Raw genomic sequence first — 22,793 nt, forward strand, 5'->3', positions numbered from 1 at the left:
TACTCTAAGACATGTTTTAAGGTTTTCTATTTTTTCATTCTCTTTCAGGCAATTACAAAAATAAATATGACCTGGAGCCTCAACTTTAAACCAATATTCACGATTTTGGACAAATTATATATCTACTGAAAATTTCTGATCAAATGTTGTAAACTAGAGCCTTCTATCGTTTTTTAGTTTCTTGTCGTTACTTTATATGAATAACACGTGTCTCTCTTTAACTTAAACATTGATTGATAAAAAATTTATTAAATGATAATGACTAAAGTATAGTTCAGCCTAAACTACAAAATGTACATAATAAAGAACCATGAAATGATCTTTAATCTTCAATCATCAATAAGTTCCAGGTTTGATGCCGGGAGAAAGAACTTCTTATTTTTCTGAACGGATAATCTTTTGTCCTCTTCAGATCTTCTCCTGAAATCAAGTTTGAATAATAATAAACATTTTCTTTCGGAAGAAATTCAACGATTTTAATACAATATAGGGAGCCAAATTTTCTCAGTATTATTTTGTTCAAACGTTTTGTAATTTCGTTTAAACAAAAATTATTTCGATCTACATGTTTTTTTATTAAAATCTTTAGAGGATTTATATACTTTAAAGAAACTATCCAATATCTAGGTTTGGAAATGATATATTATGAAGAAATTATCCAATAGCTAGGTTTGGAATTGATATTATGTAGAAATTATCCAATATCTAGGTTTGGAATTAATATTAGAAGAAACTATCCAATATCTAGGTTTGGAATTGATATTATGAAGAAACTATCCAAGATCTAGGTTTGGAATTGATATATTATGAAGAAAATATCCAATATCTAGGTTTGGAATTGATATCATGAAGAAATTATCCAATATCTAGGTTTGGAATTGATATTATAAAGAAACTATCCAAGAGCTAGGTTTGGAATTGATATTATGAAGAAACTATCCAATATCTAGGTTTGGAATTGATATTATAAAGAAACTATTCGAATAATTTTCAATCTAAAATTTATAAACTTAGGTATTTAGCGACCTTGTCCTCAAAACCAGGAGACAATTTACATAAAAAACATGAGAAAGCGGTGGATAATGGTGGAAGTGGAAGAAAATGGTAGGAGTGGAAGGAAGGGGTAGGAGTGGAAGGAAGGGGTAGGAGCAGAAGGAAGGGGTAGGAGTGGAAGAAAGGGGTAGGAGTTGAAGGAAGGGGTAGGAGTGGAAGGAAGGGATAGTAGTGGAAGATAGTGGTATAGGTGGAAGGAAGGGGTAGGAGCAGAAGGAAGGGGTAGGAGTGGAAGAAAGGGGTAGGAGTTGAAGGAAGGGGTAGGAGTGGAAGGAAGGGAGTAGCAGGAAAGAAGGAGGGGTGAAGGGTTGGAGTGATGGAAAGAAGGAGGGGTGAAGGGTGGGCGAAGAAGAAAAGAAGGAGGAGTGAAGGGTGGGTGAAGAAGGAAAGGAAAAGGGGGAAGGGTTTAAGCTGAAGGAAAGAAGGAGGTGTGAAGGTGAAATATACTTTGAAATAATGTACTTTGAAATAATGTACTTTAAAATAATGTACTTTAAAATAATGCCCGACGAAGGTTTAATAGATAAGAACATATTGGAGGATTTAGAGGAGAGGAGGGAGGGAGGGTTACATAGAGCTATATAAACATTTAGGTAGAGAGGGGTTTAATAAATGTACGCAATAAATATACAGTGCGTCTCATTAAACATCTATATTTGTCAATTGAGCTAATATTTTATATTTTAAGCATGAGGGGGGGGGGGCTCGGAAGTAAAAGTTTAGTTTATTTTAAATAATTTTAAAATTAAAAAAGAGCTTTACATTTAAGTCATTTATAAAACAATAACTAACTTTAGTATTTTTATTTTTTCCACAAATAAAATTTAACTCCTCTGTCCTCATAGTGTAACAAAGCGTTTTGAAAACATAACTTATCACCAAACCTCTTAAACTTTCTTATACGAAAATTTATCTATTGAGAAGTAATCTGGTTTTAAGTAAACGTTGGCGCCATGGTTTGATAAAGAAAGAGGCGAAAGTTTGAAGGATTTTTAGTAAATAAGGCAGATAGGTTCTAAAACTTACATATTTTAAAAACACTCCAGGCCTTTTTTTCGAACAAGTTCAGTTTATAAATTCGTTTTTGAGAAAATTTAGCTAAAGAGTGTACCTGGATATAAGACTGTTCCTGCACTTGAACCTGGTGCAGGACCCTGGTTGAGAATATCCAACCTGACCGGCAGCTAGGATCTGGTTCTTTAAACCAGGGGTCAATAATTCATTTTCAAGAACAGTCCGCAGAAGTCTAAAATACGTTTCATGAAAATCTTTTTGTATACATTGAAAAAATTCTTTAAATATGATTTGTTTGTTAGTTTCGAATATTTTAACTCTTCTTTATTCATTCAACGCTTTCTGACTCTCCCTTATTCTGTCCAACTCTTTCTACCTCTTCCCTTTTATTCTAACTCTTTCTAACTCTTCCCTATTTATTCTAACTCTTTCTACCTCTTCCCTATTTATTCTAACTCTTTCTAACTCTCCCCTATTTATTCGGACACTTTCTTAAACTCTCTCCTATTTATTCCAACACTTTCTAACTCTTCCCTATTTATTCTAATTCTTTCTAACTCTCCCCTATTTATTCTAATTCTTTCTAATTCTCCCCTAATTATTCTGACACTTTCTTAAACTCTATCCTATTTATTCTAACACTTTCTAAATCTCCCCTATTTATTCAAACACTTTCTAAATCTACCCTATTTATTCTCTTTTTGACTCCCCCGAGTAATTTTAACTCTTTCTAACTCTCACCTATTTATTCTAACTTTTTCTAACTCTCCCCTACTTATTTTAAGGCTTTCTGTCTTTCCCCTATTTGTTCTTCTGACTCTCCATGCATCCACTTTTCATAATCTTCTCATTTTACTTCTACTTTGAATCCTAGATTCTCTTCTCCCTCTCAATACCCTTGAGAAATGTACATATTTAAGACAGGGAGATATATGTAGAATAAACAAAACTAATCTTAGAGCCCTAAACTTAAGACAGAGTATCGTAATGACACCCAGTATCGGAAACCCGTTTTCATGAATGGGTTCAGGCAGTTCTGTTAAGAAATATTATTTCATGTGGTTTCTTTACATTCTCTTTATGTTTTCTGAGTTCTTAAATTAAAATCTACGCAAATGTATAGACCCCAAAAAGGAAACTCGAGAGTTTTGTTCAATAATCTTAAATTTCCGGCTCTGATAAGAATGCCTAGTTAAATATTGGGTTTAGGATAACCTTGATCTGTGAAATACTGATAGAAAGTGTCAAATCTTTATCTCACAAGAGAGATGGTTACAGAGAATAGAAGCATATGTATTATAAGATAAAAGATATTTAGAGATGACGGAAGAATGAAAGATCGCCAGAGAGGACGGTGAAAGATGAAAGATAGGTAAAGAAGATGAAAGGATATGTATTACTAGAAAAAAAGATATTTAGAGATTAAAAAGAAACAAATTTTAGGATTGAAAATAGTTTAAGAGAATGGGGACTAGGTTCAGAATTAAAGGATAAGAATTAAGGAAGGATAAAGAAAAAAGATAAAGATTAAGAGAAGGATGAATAGGTAAAGGATAAGGATTAAGAAAATTGTAGGAAGGTAAAGGATGAGGATAAAGGGAAGGATGGAAAATAAAGAAGAATAATCAAGGGAAGGGAGGAGAATGTTAGGAGAAATGGTGTGTGAGGTGTGGATAGAAAATGATGATTAGGAGAAGGGGGGAGGAGAGAAAACAAAGATTAGGAAAAAGGGGGGTAATAAAGATAAGGAGAAGAGGGAAGGAGATAGAATAGAACTTAGGAGAAAGGGAAAGGAGTTAAAATTGAAATTAGGAGAAGAGGGAAGGAGATAGAATAGAGATTAGGAGAAAGGGAAAGGAGATAGAATAGAAATTAGGAGAAAGGGAAAGGAGTTAGAATAGAGATTAGGAGAAGATGGAAGGAGATGGAATAGAAACTACAGTGAAACCCTTAACCCTATCCCTATCACAGGTTAACTCATTCTTGGTCTGGGGGGCAGACATAACAGCTCCTAGCAGGCAGCACAATACAGCCAGTTTCAGCATTCTAGACAGAAATCAGTATAACGAGGATAATCATGTCAAATCAAAATCAAAGGAATTGAGTTCATGCCACGAACTCGGATTTTCTCATCCCTATATCTGTGCAACCTAGTGGTGGAAACCTTGAATATTCAAAATTAGATTTTTGAGTTAAACATAATTCNTACAGGGTGAACCTTTTATCAACATGGTATTCCTGGTTTTATACTTTTATCTACAGGGTGAACCTTTTATCAACATGGTATTCCTGGTTTTATACCTTTATCTACAGGGTAAACCTTTTATCAACATAGCATTCCTGGTTTCACAATTATATCTACAGGGTGAACCTTTTATCAACATAGCATTCCTGGTTTTATACTTTTATCTACAGGGTGTTCCTGGTTTTATACTTTTATCGACAGGGTGTTCCTGGTTTTATACTTTTATGTACAGGGTGTTCCTGGTTTTATACTTTTATCAATAGGGTGTTCCTGGATTTATACTTTTATCTACAGGGTGTTCCTGGTTTTCCACTTCCCACTCAGAAAATTTCTGTTTAATACGTTTAGCTTCAATTTTTAAAACCCGTAGACGTTTGGCCAAATTTATGTGTAATAAGTAATTCAATAAACATTGTAAAAAGCTGTACTGCAGCGGGCACTGACTAAACTTTTTAAAAGTATTTAGAAAAATAAAAAATAATTGACATCAAGATCGGTCATCTTCGTTTTTATTTCTAAAATGAGATTGATATTTTATACTTACATATTTGCAACCTGCTTCTCCAGTTTACTAATCTTGGTGGAGGTGGAGGTGTCGTAGACTAGGCAGCTCAACCTCTCCAGGCAGCCAAGCAGCTCATTAGATTTCAGGTTCGTCTCCTCCCCGCACTCCAGGTACCTACAAACATACAGACCAACTTTTAAATAAATCTATAACGGATTAATGAATTGAACTTTTTTGTTCTTATTAACACCAACAAACATTCGTGCAGTGAATAGTGTATAGAATGAGATGTATATTCTAAAATTTTATTTAGGTTCATCAAAAGACAGAATTAAGAGCAAGAAGATCAACTCCCATAAATTTATTTTAATTAGTTCCGTCCGATCAAAAATTTCCAAATTCTGTAAAAGAATTGAGTCTTTGTCACAAACTACAATTTTCTAATTCCAACATATTTGCCACCAGATGTTGTAAACCTTTGATATTTAAAACTAAGATAATTTTAGCTAAGCTAATTCATAGTTTGAAATATCTAAGGTCTACGACATTTGGTTGGGACGATATAGAGTGTAGAAAATCAGAGTTTGTGGCAAAGACTCAATTCTTTTCTTGAATGTAAAAAATACTCAAGATGAATTAATCTACAGAATTTGACATAGATGATAGATAAAGACATCTTGAAAAAATGCGTTATACAAAATATCCCTAAACCATGTCAAATATATGCTTGGACCCTTTTTTTGATTTTTTAGACTTTTTCTTAGCTTAGACTTTAACCAAGGACAAGACTAAAGTTCCATTAAGTTTATTAACGATATTATTAACAATTTACAGATGGAGGAACAATATACAGATGGAGGAACAATATATAGATGGATGAACAATATACAGATGGAGGAACAATATACAGATGGAGGAACAATATACAGATGGAGGAACAAGATGTCGCTTTCTTAAAGGATACTTCAATGCAAATTTGATTACAATTTTTCTTTTCATTTAATCTAGAAAAGAATTGAGCATTTTCCACAAACCCAAAATTTCTAATCCCCATATATTTGCAACCTGACGGTTTAAACCTTTGATAGTTTAAACTTAGATTATTTTATCTAAAAGAATTCATAGTTAAAAATATCTAAGGGTTGCAAATATATCGGGATTAGAAAATTAAAGTTTGTGGCAAAGTATTTAGATTGTTTCTAAATCGATCTGTAAAAACTAACTTTGAAGTATTTAAACATGTTTCCGGCATTATTAAATTTCATGAAAACCACCCCTGGGCCATACCAGGTCCCTGAGAAAAATATTACTTTTTTATCAGACGTTATTGACCTTTGAACAGACAAACAGGGAAGTAGACATTTATCAAAGTATAAATGGAAGTAAAGTATTTTATGACTGGTTGACTCGCATCCTTGAATTGAGAAACTAACCTTGCAACAAGATCTTTATGAAGATCTGAATGATTGAGCTCCTGAGCTTGTAGGAATGAATGAAGGATTGATGCGTCCTTGTTCAGGTTGGGTTCAGTTCTCCGGGTATCTTGTCTCCAATCTTCTTCTCCTGTTAGGTTGGAAACGGGAATTCCAAACTCAGAGCGTCTTTTTCTTAATAATATTCGTTTCGTTATTTATAAATACAGTGACAGTCCCTTTAAAGGGACTGTCAACGAAATTTTAAGGAGTGGCTCGATTCACAATGTCACTTTTTAATTAAACCTTCGTCAGAACAAAAATGGTTGAGATATCATTGTTCTTCATCTGAAAAAATTGATTATTTCCATTGTAGGTTGAAAGATGCTGTTGAGACGATGAGGGAATTCAATAGAATTTGTCATTTAAAAAAAGCTTCCTCATTTTTAAGCAGAAAAAGGTTTAAAAGGTTCCGTTTAAATCGGACATGCCACTCTAAAAATTGGAGAATTGATGAATACTTGTATAATTGAAGTATGTATGCAGTTTATGAATATTTAGAAAATTCCTCTCTTTGATTGATTTGAATGCTAAGTTTACATTTATAGATTTAAAAGTATTTGCATACAACTAGAGATAAATAAATTTCTATTGTGAATACATGTTCATAGGAACTCTAAATTGAAATATTTAAAACAATGAAAACTGGTTTCTTTTTAAATTTTCTTGTTAAATGCAATGCAATATAACTCATGAATCTTCCATAAAGTATTTAAGAGATAAGAAGAGTTCTATCTGATGTTCCTGTCTCGAGAAATTGACATAAAACTGTGTCAAATTTATACGAAAATCTATATATATAAAAATGTTGTAAAAAAATCGTAGGTTTAAACAGATCATATTCAGCAAATGATCAATCTGAAAACGACGATATCCCAGAGGAGCCTAATATTATTTGAATTAAATATTTTTTCATTTTTAAGAGATATAATTGGGCATATAATTATTACTTAATAACTTCAACCAATGGCAGTGCAGTACCTTTCTCCGTCTGTATCACGTGACCAGAATACTGCACTGCCATTGGAGGAAGTTCTGATAACGTGATTCGGACGTAGATCTTACATACATACGTCTTGGTATAATTTTGACACAGTTTTTTTGTCAATTTCTCAAGACAGGAACATCAGATAGATGTCTTATTTTTATCGTTCAACTCCTGAGGTACAGTTTGGTTGCACAAGGTTTTGAAAACGAATCAATAGCATTAAAAAAGAATTTTATCTAAAAGAAATTGACTTTATTTTACCCTGGTACACTACAAACTAAACTGCAGGGATGATAACTATTCACTTTAGCCTAATATGTAATTTTGACCAAACTATCAGGATTTAGTCCTTGGTCCGATTATACTAGGAATGCAAAATATTTGATTTTTGAAAGAAAAGGTCCAAATCAAACCAAAGTACGGTGCAGATGTGACGCCACAGTTTGAAAATACATTTTGTTCTATAGGTTAACCCTCTTCAGTTCTTGACATTTTTTACAAAACCTCCAAGTGTCTTTTTCTAGCTCTAAGTAAAGAGTTGTAAATCAGAAAAACCCCGCTTTTCTCAATCGGACTTTTGTAGCATATTATAGAGTTTAAAAAAACATTCAAAATTAAAGATTTCAGAAGAATCCGAATCGTGCATCTGATACCCCCCCTCCCCTTCCCCCTCCCCCGTCCCCCAACCTTTAATTCTTATTTCGTCAAAAGTTCATGTTATCTTTTTTTTCTTGTTAAATAATAAAATTTTACCTTTTCTTCCCTCCAGTAAGAGTAACTGTTACAGGCAGAGCCAATAGAGCAAGAGGTATAAGGGCAGCAAGAGGAAGAAGAGCAGCTAGAACTCCTAAACCTCCTAAAATAATATAAGAGGCTCCATATGAGACCATTGATGTTACTTATTTATTTAATTAATGTTAGTATTAACATACAAATGTTAATGTTAATTAATATTAACAAATAAATGTTACAGGTTAATTACATTATATATACTGACAATCATAAACTTTCACGAATTGTTAAAAGTCAATGTTAAAGTTTATGTTAATGTTAATGTCAATGTTAAAATTATATACTGACAATCATAACCTTTAATGACTTGTTTAAAGTCAATGTTAAAGTCACTGATAATGTTAATGTTAAAGTTAATGTTAATGTTAATGTTAATGTTAATGTTAATGTTAACTGGCTTGCAACCCTGAATACCTATTCAAGCCATTGTAACAAGGATATTAAGGGGTTTGTAACCCTAAATACCTATTCAAGCCATTGTAACAAGGATATTAAGGGGTTGGTAACCCCGAATACCTATTCAAGACATTGTAATAAGGATACTGAGGGGCTAGTAACCCTGAATACCTGTTCAAGCCATTGTAACAAGGATATTAAGGGGGCTGGTAACCCCGAATACCTATTCAAGACAATTGCATTGTAACAAAGATACTGAGGGGCTGGTAACCCTGAATACCTATTCAAGAGGATATTTGTTTTTGTACACCCTGGAGGTATTACTCGCTATTGGGCACCACTGTACAGGTCTGAAGATCCAACTCAAGTCTCTTTAGCAACTATAAAATTTTGTTCACTGATTATCAAAGTTTGCACAGTTCCCATGGTCTCAACAATGTTTTTGGTTCTATGACAACATGTGTAATTTGGAACGTTATAAACTTCAGGATTGCAACCCAGAAGATTTTACTAAAGAGGCAAGGCTAGGATTTTCAGTTTTTAATAGAATAAATGAGGAAGTTGATGCCCTTCATATAAAAAATCATGTTAGTGATATTTGTAGGGATGAATATCCAAAAATTATTGAAAAGCTCAGATCAACTTTTGATCATCCAAATACTGAGTCTGCAGAGCAAACTTTTCTTTGACTATAAAGGACGCTTTAAATGAGTACTCAACTCTATGAACAGAAGAAAACATCATTTTTTTCTTTGTCTATTTTTATAACATAAGTTTTTAATATATGTTTTTATTTTATTTAATTGTTGACCATTTACATTAACATTAACATTGACTTTAAACTATTCATTAAATGTTATGATTATCAGTAGGATATAATATTAACATTAACATTAACATTGACTTTAAACAATTCATCAATGAGTGGTATAAGAACTGTTCCTAAAACAATGAGTGGTATAAGAGCAGCAAGGGTATAAGAGCGGCAAGGGTATAAGAGCAGCAAGGGTATAAGAGCAGCAAGGTTATAAGAGCAGCAAGGGTATAAGAGCAGCAAGAGTATAGGGGCAGCAAGAGTATAAGAGCAGCATAGGTATCAGAGCAGCAAGGGTATAAGAGCAGCAAGGGAATAAGATCAGCAAGGGGGGAAACTGCTCCCAAGGACAGGTTCTTACCTCCTCCAGCAGTAGTTTGTTGATAAACATAAACAGGTCCACCTCCTCCTCCACCTTGGCATCCGTATCCATCACATCCACCACCATACCCTCCGCCTCCATAACCACCATATCCTGATCCACCGCCTCCATATCCACCGACAACTGTTCCGCCCCCTCCGCCACTTCCGCCGTCGAGAAACCTGCCTTCTATTTTCTCATGTTCAACGTATTCACTCATATCTAATTATAAAAATTTTATTTTAAATGTGTTCAACTATAAATATGCTTTGCTTGTCTGTCTAGTTGTTTGTTGGTTTGTATCCAATAAACGTCGAAGTAACTAAACCGATTAGGCCCAGATTTTGTGAGGAACCCCAAATGATCCCTGTCAAGGATGTAATGCAAGGAAAGTTATTTCAAAAGTGTGCACATCTTTTGTACTGCAGTGTACTGTCTCTGGGCGGTAATGTAAACACAAGACGGATGCTAAAGCCTGACATGGGATCCATCTTTCACATAAAAAAAATCCATGAAATATTCTGGTCATAGGAAACTATTATGTGAATTATCAAAATTTAATGCTTTTACCTCCTCGGATACTAAACGAACACTGATGCATATATTCTTGTTTACAAATTCCGCCCAAAGAGAACTGGTTTCAATGTGTAAGCAGAGTATACACGACCGCATTTAACTTTCCTTGCATAACACCCTTGATCCCGGGAAAATTTTATGGATGCCCAAAATTACAAAAAGTTGCCTCCAAAATTTTAGATTTCAGCAAAATTTTGAAAAACCACGAAAACCAAATTGTAAATCTGCAAAAAATGTTATTTTTGTTTTATCGATGAGAAAATTTGAAATAGAAGGTGGGCGCGAAGCACCCTAATAGCCTAGTCCTACTAACATTATCCACAAAAGTTGAGACTGCAGAGATGACATTACAGAATTTATTTAGTATTCAGTATTTAGTATTACAGAATTCATTTTTTTTTTCTAAATTTTTTAAAATCGCCTTTAAGTCTTGAAATCGGTTCATAAGCAAGAGCAGGATCGTATTTATTTCAAACCTTAATTTTCTGTTATCAAAAATTCTGTGTATGCAGTAGATGGAACTTAATTGTAAAACTTACTTCTCGACAAAAAAAATCCTATGAAACTAACGTTTTAAACCTAAACCTCTAAATCTAACCTTGAAAACATTTGCCGTAGAAAACTTGTGAAACCCATCTTTATGTTCCTATTTCTCTGGTGTAAAAACTTGAGAAACCAATCTTTTAACCCCCATTTCTCTGCTTTATATAAACCTATAAAACTTGACTTCAAAAACCTATGTCTCTGCTATAGAAAACCTACGAAAGTAACTTTTAAACCCTTATTTCTCTACTATAAAATACCTGTGGAACCAACATTTAAACCTATTTCACTAACTAAGAGAACCAAAGAGGCTGAATCATCGAAATATATTAAATTGTTAAAGGTAATTTTTCTATTTGAACGTGATCCGACATGATTTCCTTACTGTGTTTTATAATACTGCAACAAAGACCAGAATATATCAGTATAATCAGTTTGACAAAATTTAACCGAAAAATAAATTTTTAGTTTAAACAATAGTTTCACTACATGATCGATTGGAAAGTCCGATGAATTGAACCCAGGGCTCACGTGGATCTACTTCGTAGGTTCGTTGACATGAAGAGAAATCCAGGAAGTTTCTCTCCTAGAACTGCGTAAAAGCAAGGATAGGGATAAAAGACTGTTATCTCCAAGGTTATAATGCAAGGAAAGTTATTTCAGAGTTGAACGCATCTTTTTTCTGCAGTGTACTGTCTCTGGGCGGTAATGTAAACACAAGACGGATGTTGAAGCCTGACATGGGATCCATCTTTCACATGAAAAAATCACTCAAATATTCTAGTCATCGGAAACTATTATGTGAATTATCAAAATTATCAAAATTTAATGCTAAACGAACACTGATGCATCTATTCTTGTTTACAAATTCAGCCAGAAGAGAACTGGTTTCAATATGTACGCAGAGTATACGCAACTGCAATTACCTTTCCTTGCATTATAACCTTGGGTATCTCTAGGTGCACTAGGAAAACCAAAGAATAAACTTTCCAATTTCTAATGCATAAGCTGTCATGATAACAAGAGCACCCAGGAATTCAGGAAGACAAATATATAAATGTTAAAAAATATATTTGGCTCTTTTGAATGATTTAGTTGGGTAAATAGAGGATTAAAATCTATTTTTCCATCTGCGTTTAAGGATTTGCGGTTTCTATACTCAGGAATAAACTTCGTCGCTTCTTTTGAGTCTCAAGTGACCNGAATTGTACAAAAACTGAACTAATGAGAGGACGTTGAAATGAAATTAAAAACTAAGATTTATCAATTTAAGTCTATGGAATGATTACAATAACAATATAAAACATTTTAATTGTACGAGCACAAAGTTCAGTTGGGGGGAAATACTGTGTCTGCGGAGTTATACATATTTGCCCAAAGAATTAAGTCTTAACTATTTTTTTTCTCAAATGAATTTTCCTGAAGGTTAGCTTAGGCTAAAAGAGACATTTTTTGTTATAGTTTATGATTGGTTCTGTTGGGCTGTTTGGGATAGTAATACTTAGGAAATCTAACATTTGTGAAGTTTCCACTTGGGAAGTTGCAGATTTTGTTAAAGTTTTGTATTTGGCTGAAAATAATGTTTGAAAAGGTTCCATATCTCCTCCAACCAATCTTAATCCCTCACCTCACACTAGATGTTTAGATTACTCCACTTGAACCTGGATATACAAACTAATCACAGTTTCTCAGAGTTCGTCTTAAATACTTGAAATTTAGAATGATTAGAACAGTTAAGAATGTTTTTGTTAATCCTTCTACAGGTTCGGTATCTCTTATCACTCCAGATTCACGCATAGTGGTTTTTCTCTTGACCTTGTTTCTCTAATCCTCATGATTAACCTTAGACCTCTTGATTCTAAAAGAAACCCTACCGGTCCTCTCCTCATTATCAACCAAGTTTATCCTGGTCGTACTTCTCTTAATCATCTCATCCTAATCATCAACCCAACTTCTCCTGGTTCTTCCAAAGAAAACCAACTTACTTCTTTACTCCAAGATATGAAAATCAACCTACTCCTCTACTCCAAGATATGAAAATCAACCTTCTTCTCTACTACTGGTCGAGTTTATAAAAATCAACTTACCTATTTGAAGTTTTAAGATTTGTTTATTGCAGCTTTTCTTGTCTACTAAATGAAATTTTGTTTATAAACGGTCTTTGTAATGGCATCGCATTCATCGCATCCCTTAATAAAAGAGTTGGTCCTATTTCTTCTGACGAGAAATCCTTTGAACCCTTCAAACTTATATTTTCTCTGTTCAAAATTTTTCATTTGGGGTTTAAATTTAGAAATTATGAAAGGCCCCCCGCTTCGAACTTTTTAGTTTAAAATCACAGACTAACACAGACTGCTCATACGCTCTCACAAAATAGTCTACTAGGCCTTTTGTTGTCCTGGCACGCCATGCTACTTTTCCAGGATTTTTTTTTAATGCCATCTAAGGGCCATTTTTTGCATATAATACCCATTCATGGAATAAGTTTTACAACTTTTAAAGAAATACTGCCATTTTTAACATGAAACATTAAATTTATGAATTTATTCAATTTTGGAATATTTTGTATTTCGTATCCAAAGGATCCTTAAATATCCCTGAATACAGATGCCTGTTGATTGGTCGTGCACTCCAGTTGTATACAATGGAACCTGCTGTGGAAAATATCGCATTTACTAGCAAATAAGCAGTCTTTGTTAGTCTTTATTAGTCCTGAAACTAGAGTATTTACAAATGTATATTTTGCTTTCTTCTCAGTAAATCGGGCATTTTTCCTTTTTTCATTTGCGTCATTCGACATATGTCAATGTGCACATATATTTTACAATGAAATATTATTTGTATATATATATATATATATATATAATATATATATATATAAATAATATAACATATAATAGCTTTATACAGACAAATAAACAAGTCCGAATTGTCATGAAATTATATGAATGAAACAACGCAATAACGCTGTCCATGGTAACCTGCATGATCATGGAGAAAAATTTCGGCAGTCTCATTCCTCTATTTGCAAGTCCATTGCCACGTTCTTCATGCAAGGATTATTTAGTTTTGCAGGAGCGCATGACTCTCCAAACCCCACTCTCTCAGCTCTAGTTGTAGTTTCTTGCCAAGGATAGGTTTATTCTTCAATTAGATCCGGAGAAAAACCAACCCTTTGTAGAGATCTTTTCAAGGACAGAAAACAGAATTAGGATAAGGAAGGATTAGAATAGGTATGGAAAACTGACACACAAAATATGGGGATAAGGATAGGATAAGGATAAGGATAGGATAAGGATAGGATAAGGATAGGATATAAGGATAGGATAATAAATAAGGGTATATTGATACGGAGAAGAATAAATATAGGATCGGATTAGATATGGCTAATAAAAAAATTAGGTTTTGGATAAAGATCAGAAAAAATTTAATATTCTCTAAAGTTTTGTTATTTTTTCTGTATTTTTAGAAATCTTTAAAAAACATGGCCTGTTTTTTTTTGTTATTTATTTTCCAAGATTTTATCTTTTTTCAATTAATCTAGTAATTAAAAAAATTAAGTTCTTTCTTGAATATATTTCCTTTTCACACCTGCAAATAAAGTACAAATACCAAGACAAAGATTGTATTAGGGTTAAAACCAACTGAAGAATTAAAACGTAAAGTTTGACAAAACAATTCTTCGATTGGGTTTGGAGATCTGATAGAGTACGTACTGTTTGCTCAGTTTCTGATTTTTTACAGATATTTTACAGAACACTTATATCATAAAATATATCTTACAATAAGAGGTTATACAGCACACGCTTTATCAAATCTATAAGATACCAAGCCAATCCCTAGCAAATGAAAAAGAAAAAGATTCTGCGAATTGTACAAAAACTGAACTAATGAGAGGACTTTGAAATGAAATTAAAAACTAAGATTTATCAATTTAACTTGAACGTGCATATTTGTAACTTGATGTAAAAAGGAATATAACTTGATGTATAAAGTAGGAATGTAACTTGATGTATAAAGTAGGAATGTAACTTAATGAATAAAGTAGGAATGTAACTTGATGTATAAAGGAATGTAATTTGATGTATAAAGGAATGTAACTTGATGAATAATGTAGGAATGTAACTTGATGTATAAAGTAGGAATGTCACTTGATGAATAAAGTAGGAATGTAACTTGATGTATAAAGTAGGAATGTAACTTCATTTATAAAGTAGGAATGTAACTTAATGTATAAAGGAATGTAACTTGATGTATAAAGTAGGAATGTAACTTGATGTATAAAGTAGAAATGTAACTTAATGTAAAAAGTAGGAATGTAACTTGATAAATAAAGTAGGAATCTAACTTTATGTATAAAGTAGGAAAGTAACTTGATGAATAAAGTAGGAATGTAACTTGATGTATAAAGTAGGAATGTAACTTGATGTATAAAGTAGAAATGTAACTTAATGTATAAAGTAGGAATGTAACTTGATGTAAAAAGTAGGAATGTAACTTGATAAATAAAGTAGGAATGTAACTTGATGTATAAAGTAAGAATGTAACTTGATAAATAAAGTAGGAATGTATCTTAATGAATAAAGTAGGAATGTAACTTGATGTAAAAAGTAGGAATGTATCTTAATTAATAAAGTAGGAATGTAACTTGATGTAAAAAGTAGGAATGTAACTTGATAAATAAAGTAGGAATTTAACTTGATAAATAAAGTAGGAATGTATCTTAATGAATAAAGTAGGAATGTAACTTGATAAATAAAATAGGAATGTATCTTAATGAATAAAGTAGGAATGTAACTTGATGTAAAAAGCAGGAATAAAAATGATGACTGATGGGTATTCTATAATAGATACTTTAAAAAATGGATATAATCATAATGGAATTAAATGTTTTGAAATACAGTTTTGAATAAACTTTACAAATTATATCAAGATGTACAGTGATAGGGTTTATATGAATACGATGAAGACGACTTTTCTGTTTTCTAAATAGCTTTTTTACAAGTAAACAAAGAGAAGCTCTTAATTGACAGCTTGAAAGTCTTCAATATAGTATTGATAAATACGACCACGACTGTATATAATACATGGAATCATTTCTCACGTTGCATTTTTACTTTTGATCTATTTTGTACTTTCTGAAGTATTCTCATTTATTTGCCTCCCAGTCAAGCTAATTTGGAAGTATTGAGCTATTTCTTAGAATAATCTGAAACTCCAATTGATGCAGATGATAATAAAACAAGGAAAATCTGGAAGAATCAAGATTTATTTATTTGTTTATCTAGTTTGCGCATGAAGTGCACAGGGTGAAGGATTGTTCACAAGGTGGAAGATGACGGACCTATACCAAACTAGCTCAAGCTAAATTTGTCTGGGTTGTATCGGAATAAATTTAAGCATAAATTGCGCTGGGTTTGCACCCGTGAGTATACCAGTGTGGACACCAATCCACTTACCGGCCTGGTGGAAGTTTGCTTAACTTCAGAGATCTTATGGGAACTGGTTTAACACAAAAACAACAACAATATCGCTACCCCAAAAAACACTTATCTCCCCATCTAAACAACCTATCAACCACGCCAGTCTATAAAATTAACAGGTTTGATCATTAATGAATGGGTAAATGAACAAAACTGTGTAAAGTGAACATACACTCTAATCCCGCATATTGGTTTCTATTTGTATTTCAAATACAATCGCTTTAGAAAGTGCATTATTGCAAATATCAACTCAGATGATCTTTGATTTTTCTAAAGAGACTGTTTCCAATATTTAGGCTCAATTGTTTCTACCAAACAGAAATATCTATCCTTCACTCTTTAACAAAAAACTAAATGACTAGATTAGATCCTTGTCAAAAGTTACTATTTTCTATAATAGTCAATACAACAGAAGTATTTAGATTGATTAGTTTTATGTAGAAATTCAGTAAGCTTCTCAACCATTCATTGGAAATATAAAGTAGCAAGTATTCTTGAAGTTAATAAAGGTGTTACTTTACTTTCAATTTATTTATCAGTTTTTTTTATTATTTCTTTAATAAATATTCCCCCTCTCACCTCACTCCTCCTTTATAATCCCTTACCCCCGTCCTTTTCCTTCCCATCCATCCTCCCTACTTCCAAACCCCATCTCTTCACCTCCTCCATTCCTCCTTCCTACTCCCAAACCCTCCTCCTTCTCCTCCCTTTCCCTCTTTTAACCTCCCAACACCCAAACCACCCTTCTTCACCTCCCTACTCCCAAACCACCCTTCTTCGCCTCCCTACTCCCAAACCACACTACTTCACCTCCTTACTCCCAAACCACCCTACTTCACCTCCCTACTCCCAAACCACCCTACTTCACCTCCCTACTCCCAAACCACCCTTCTTCACCTCCCTACTCCCAAACCACCCTTCTTTACCTCCCTACTCCCAAACCACACTACTTCACCTCCCTACTCCTAAACCAAATCTTATCACCGCGTTGTATATCATATTGTCATTTCTTCGGCTTGGAAAACTGCACAATTTTAAATTCTGCAAGTTAACCCCAAATTTTAGCGATATCATGTCCTACTTTCTACAATGTATCAATATTTCTGAGAAATCTAAATATCAAACGGGGATCTTGAGGAAATGCGGCAAAAAGCGAAGTTGCCGCTTGGAATGTTTTACGGGAGAAATTAAATGGAGAAGTTGCAAATCAATCAATAACATTGTTGCATATAGTTGCCAGTTCAGATTTCTGAACACAGGTATTATAAGCACATGAACGCGATGTTTGGCCGTAAACAACACTCCGCGATCATTTTGTTTTGTAGGTTTACGGAGAAATTCAGGCATCATAGAGATCTTGGAACATTTAAAAAAAAAAAAAAATGGAGGAGATGCATTCATACACTTATAATAAACATCGAAAACGATTGCAAGAGTAAAGTGGAAAGCTTTTCTAAGCAGCTGCAGGGTTACCCAAAAAGGATGAGACTTCAGACAGTAATACATTTTCATTATCTGTTTCCTTATATTTATAATTCCCTGCAACTGTAAACATGTTTTTTTTCCATACAGCATTATAAAAAAGCTCTTAAAAGACTATATTCAAGGTAGAAGACTTCATTTAACCTTGGAAATGTCGTGTCTTAAGAGGTTCAAATCTTCTTTACAGTTTTATCCTTGGTGGTTTACCCTGTACAGCGATTATAATTTGCAATTCTTGCAACTGATATATCTTTAAGCAATATTTTGGACACTTTAAAAAAATCGATTGCAATTTACAAAATCCAAACATTTAATGATTTTAAAAAGAGGAGACCCCGAGAAATTAATGGGTATCTTGGGGGAGTTTTTTTTGAGCTATAGCCTAAATTTTGGAGGCACTTTTAGTGCAAATTCCAGGGCGTATACAGGGAAATATCAGGGGGCATACCTTTTGTTTCTTTCCTGGGGCCAGAAATATAATAGATTTTACTGATCCAGGTTCAGCCCAATACCTGACAACCCCCGTGTATACGCCTTTGCTGGTAAGAATCTTTAAAAAAATTCTTGTGAAATGAAAAGAAGCCGAGAGGTCTACTGGGAGGCCTTAAAAGGCTGGTTCTTAAATTATTTTATGAAAGCTAATTCTGACATGTTTTAGGAGGCCCTTGATAGCTTGTGGAGAGCTCTTGGATCGGATACTATCGTGGTTTATTTGAATCTATCAATAAATCAAATCAGAGATGACATATTATACTGTCTCACTACAATAGGGACAGAAAGAATAATTTGAACACACAAACCCCCCACACACGCACTTACTAACTCACATACTCGCACAACAACAGGAACACAAATAGATATGATCAGCAACAAATGCGTAATAGTGGACTTGTATCAACATAGAAACATTTAAATTTCATTGTTCTTAAAATATGTTGAATCTTTTTACAAAAGCGACAGAATTCTGTAGAGAAAACTTTAATCTTCCTCCTTTTTCAATCATGTAACTAAAAACAGAGTATAGTTTGACTAATACAGCCCAGGGAAGAAACTGAGGTCAAAAATGTTGAATAAATATATAGCGCTAATCTACAATGCTTGATCCCAATATCAACTGTGAAGGAATTAAATCAATTAGAAGATTCCCGACACAAAAGTTTTTGTCTCTAGGAATTTATGCTAATATCTATCTGTACTTTGCTTGTCTGTTTGTTTGTCTGTTTGCTTGTGTCCCATAAACGGTAAAATGACTGAATCGATCGGGCCCAAATTTTCCGTGGGACCTCACATGACCCCAGGGAAGGTTTATGAATGATCAAAATTTCAAAAATTAACCTCCTTCTTATATTTTTAAAATCCACGAATTTTTTTTATAAAGTCCTCCGAGAACTTTTATTTGTTTTTGTTTTACAATGTACATATACAAGGAGAAAATGTTCAATTGAAATAGAAGATGGGCGCGAAGCGCCTAAACGCCTAGTGTTAATATTAAAGAATTGAGTCTTTTCCACAAACTCTACTTTTCTAATCCCTATATCTATGCAACCAAATGTCGCAGACCTTAGATATTTTAAACTATGAATTCTGTTAGATAAATAATCTAAGTTAGAAATTCTTAAGGTTTACACAATGAGGCTGCAACGAAAATTAGAAAATTTGAGTTTGTGGCAAAGATTCAATTCCTTTACTATGAAACTATGCTATTGTACACACTGCACAAGCATATATGTATACTGTACTGTTCTGTACAAACCTCTTTTCACCCCTGAGCTCAAAACTTAAGACAGGGTATCGTTATGAAACCAGTTTTGGAACCTGGGCTTCAGGAATGGGGTTAGGCAGTTTTGCGTATATCAATATTTTTGTTATGAAATATTATTTTATTTGGTTTCTTCATATTCTCCATATTTTTCGAATCTCTTAAATCAAATTTCACAAATGTTAAGACCCTAAAAATGAAACTCGGGAGTTTTTTGATTGAAGAGATTCGAAAAAAATTGAGAATATGAAGAAGCTAAATAAAATAATAGTCCATAACAAAAATATTACTATCCACAAAACTGCCTAACCCCCTTCATGAAACACGGGTTTCAAAACTGGTTTCATAACCCTCTCTTAAGTTTTGGGCTCAGACATCCATTTGATATTTCATGTCGAGAATATTAAATTTTAAACGTTTTTCGTTCAAAGTCGTGCTTTCTTCTAAAAAAGGGCGCGACCTCCTCTTTTATAAATGTTTACATTAAAAGATGTTTTTAAATATTAAATTTTCTTCGTTCATTAAGAAGCCAAACACTAATGTGATATTTTTCCCGGCCATAAACAAACCTGGAGTTATGTGAAGTCTGACAAAAAGGTGTTCCCGAACGGTTCAGCAGTTTTGGCTGTAGGGTTGAACAAGTTCAAGCTTTCTTCAAAACTCTCGTTCACGGAACGGGCAGGCTCATCGAGTGGCCGTTCGTTCTAAACTAAGAACTGAACAGTTCAGTAAAAATAACGTTTTTTTCGTTTTACCGTTAAAATTTGATAAGAAGCTCTAAAGAGAGTTGAACAATTCATCACACAAGTTTTTCTTTTCATGTCTTTAATGCAATTTTAACACAAGTTAATTGGCTAAACCGATAGGTAACCTGGGATTGACATATTGGATATTCCACGGGCAACGCCGGGCACTACCTTATATCTTTTTTTTTGGTTTTATTCAGCAATTGCTTGTTTGATTTCACTTCAAATCACCAACTCACAGAAAATACAATTCTTTCTTCAGATGACCAAAGAGAATAGAAAATATATTAGAGGGGAATTTACTAGAAAAAAGTGTAAAACGGCCATTTTGTTATACTGTTTCCATACTGCAGGTGTACTTCACATATTCATGCTATATAACCTTTTGGGCCCTGGAATATCATTTTATAGAAAATCTAAAATTAATGTTAAAAGAAAACTAAATTATGAAATGGTTTCATAATTGACCAATGATCATTTCACATAGACTCTATGCCTTTCACTTTACAAACGATTATTTTCCGTTATAACTATAAATCAAATGATGTTTTTTATTCACCTAATTCATTATAAAGTTTATTTAAGAGCTTTAAAAAATTCGAAATTGAAATGAATAGTCTATAGGGAACATACTGTAATAATGTACTCTACTGCATATAATTTGTGAACATTTACATTATTTGTACACTTTGAACTCCCTTTCAGGCTGAAAGGGACTGACAAAATTCATACCAAGAGATTCTCTAAATTCCCCTCTAATATATATTCTATTCTCTATGGATATGACCATTTTAAAACCAAACAGGAAAATTTGAAACAGATTCTAGCGTCATTGAACTTTCCTCTTTCTTCCAAAGACTATTAAAAGACAAAACCTTGAAATCTGAAACATTTATATTCACCATGTTGCTCAATTTTGGAACTTATGGACAATCTTTTACTTTGAAATTTGAAAAGACGTTAGCATAGGGGCATCAGCAGTCAAAAATGTCTGGATTAAGGGAGGGAGAGACCTAGGAGGGGGTTCAGAGATAGATGTTTTTTTAGATATAAAAAAAAAAATATATTAACACTGCAAAACTATTAAAAAATTGTTTTTACTAATCTGGTTGTGCATAGTTTTTAAAAGTAAGTTTTCAATCTTAATTTTATTTTTCCACTGATTGTTTTATAAAGATTGATACTAAAGCTTGTATCGAAGAAAATCATTTTAGAGGTAAAAATGAACCCAGCCCCATTTCTTAAATTGCTTAGAGCGGCCTCATAAAAGTTGGTTATAAAACTACCCATTCTTTTTTAGATTATAATGTGAATTATTCCTTCTTGTAGCATAAACAAGAAATGATGACAACAAATGTTTTTTTTCCCAGGGAATCACATTTAATTTTTTGATTGTGAAATCTTTTAAAGTTTGAAAGAAACAGTTGAAACATCATTGTTTTAACAAAAGTACATGTTAAATCAGATTGTACCAGCAGAGTGCAGACTACAGACTGTAGATTCGTAGAACAGGATTGAAGGAGGGTTTAGAGGGGGTGGAGCTGGGTAGGGGAGCAATCATACCTGGAGACCCTGTTTCATATTTTCCTATCCTTCCTTTCCCTTTCCTATCCTCCCTTACCTTTACCTACCCTTTCCATTCCTTTCATTCCCTTTCCTTCCTTACTTTTATTTACTCTTTCCTATTCTCTCCAACTCTCCCCTACCCACTCCTTCCCTCTCCCACCCTCTCCCGTCCTCTCCTACTCTTTCCTACTTTCTCCGACCCTTTACAATCCAACTCTCCCATACCCTCTCCAACTCTTCCCTTCCCTCTCCTACTATTTCTAACCTTTTCCTACCGACTCCTACCCTTCCTTTCTATCTTCTATCCTACCCCTCTGCTATCTTCTCTCATCCACTCCTACCCTTTAAGTTGTTGTTGTAGCACAAACTTTAAGTTGTTGTTGTAGCACAAACTTTAAGTTGTAGTTGTAGCACAAACTTTAAGTTGTTGTTGTAGCACAAACTTTAAGTTGTTGTTGTAGCACAAACTTTAAGTTGTTGTTGAAGCACAAACTTTTTGCTTACTTATACCAATATTGGCTTAAAACATTGGGATAAGTTAAATATTGGTATAAGTGAGCATGTGTGCTTTTTATAACTAGGGAGTTAATCCTGGTTGAGATTTGGACTGTGTGTCCTTTAGAACCGGGGACGAGGATGAGGGGAATCTGTACTTTTCCAAGAATTTACTGGACCCTGAACTAAACTTTGATTTTCTATTGTTGAATGTTAAATCAAACCCTGGAATTCCTTAAACTTAATCTTCGCTGTATTAAGTTAAAACTTTCATCATGTAGAGTCTACTGTGGTCTACAAAAAAAATGGAAACGGAAGTCGTCTTTTGACTACAAATATCTTTAAAAACAAATGGTATTTCGCAATTTAAAGTAGGTTTAATTTTGTATTTAGCTGCCTAAATCTATTTAGCTTCGTTAATTCCTTTACTTTACGATTTGAAAAAATTAAAATTTTTAATTCTTAGCAAAGCTAGGAGACTCGCCACAAATAACCTGCATTTT

The 22,793-nt window shown here is 33.4% G+C and overlaps 1 protein-coding gene across 1 annotated transcript; it reads right to left on the bottom strand.

Annotated features, from left to right (window-relative positions):
• Window positions 1–229: 229 nt before the first annotated feature.
• LOC111700167 (uncharacterized) lies at window positions 230–10,082 on the bottom strand. Its single transcript, XM_023470997.1, has 6 exons — window positions 9,641–10,082; window positions 8,031–8,133; window positions 6,251–6,424; window positions 4,857–4,991; window positions 2,165–2,299; window positions 230–420 (listed from the first exon to the last, which is right to left on the bottom strand). Exons 1-6 carry the CDS (start codon window positions 9,858–9,860, stop codon window positions 330–332), a joined length of 858 nt encoding a protein of 285 aa, XP_023326765.1. The 5' UTR covers window positions 9,861–10,082; the 3' UTR covers window positions 230–329.
• Between the last annotated feature and the right edge of the window lie 12,711 nt (window positions 10,083–22,793).

The sequence above is a fragment of the Eurytemora carolleeae genome, unplaced genomic scaffold (genome assembly GCF_000591075.1).
Source record: "Eurytemora carolleeae unplaced genomic scaffold, Eaff_2.0 scaffold392, whole genome shotgun sequence".
In the NCBI taxonomy this organism is placed as follows: Eukaryota; Metazoa; Arthropoda; class Copepoda; order Calanoida; family Temoridae; genus Eurytemora; species Eurytemora carolleeae.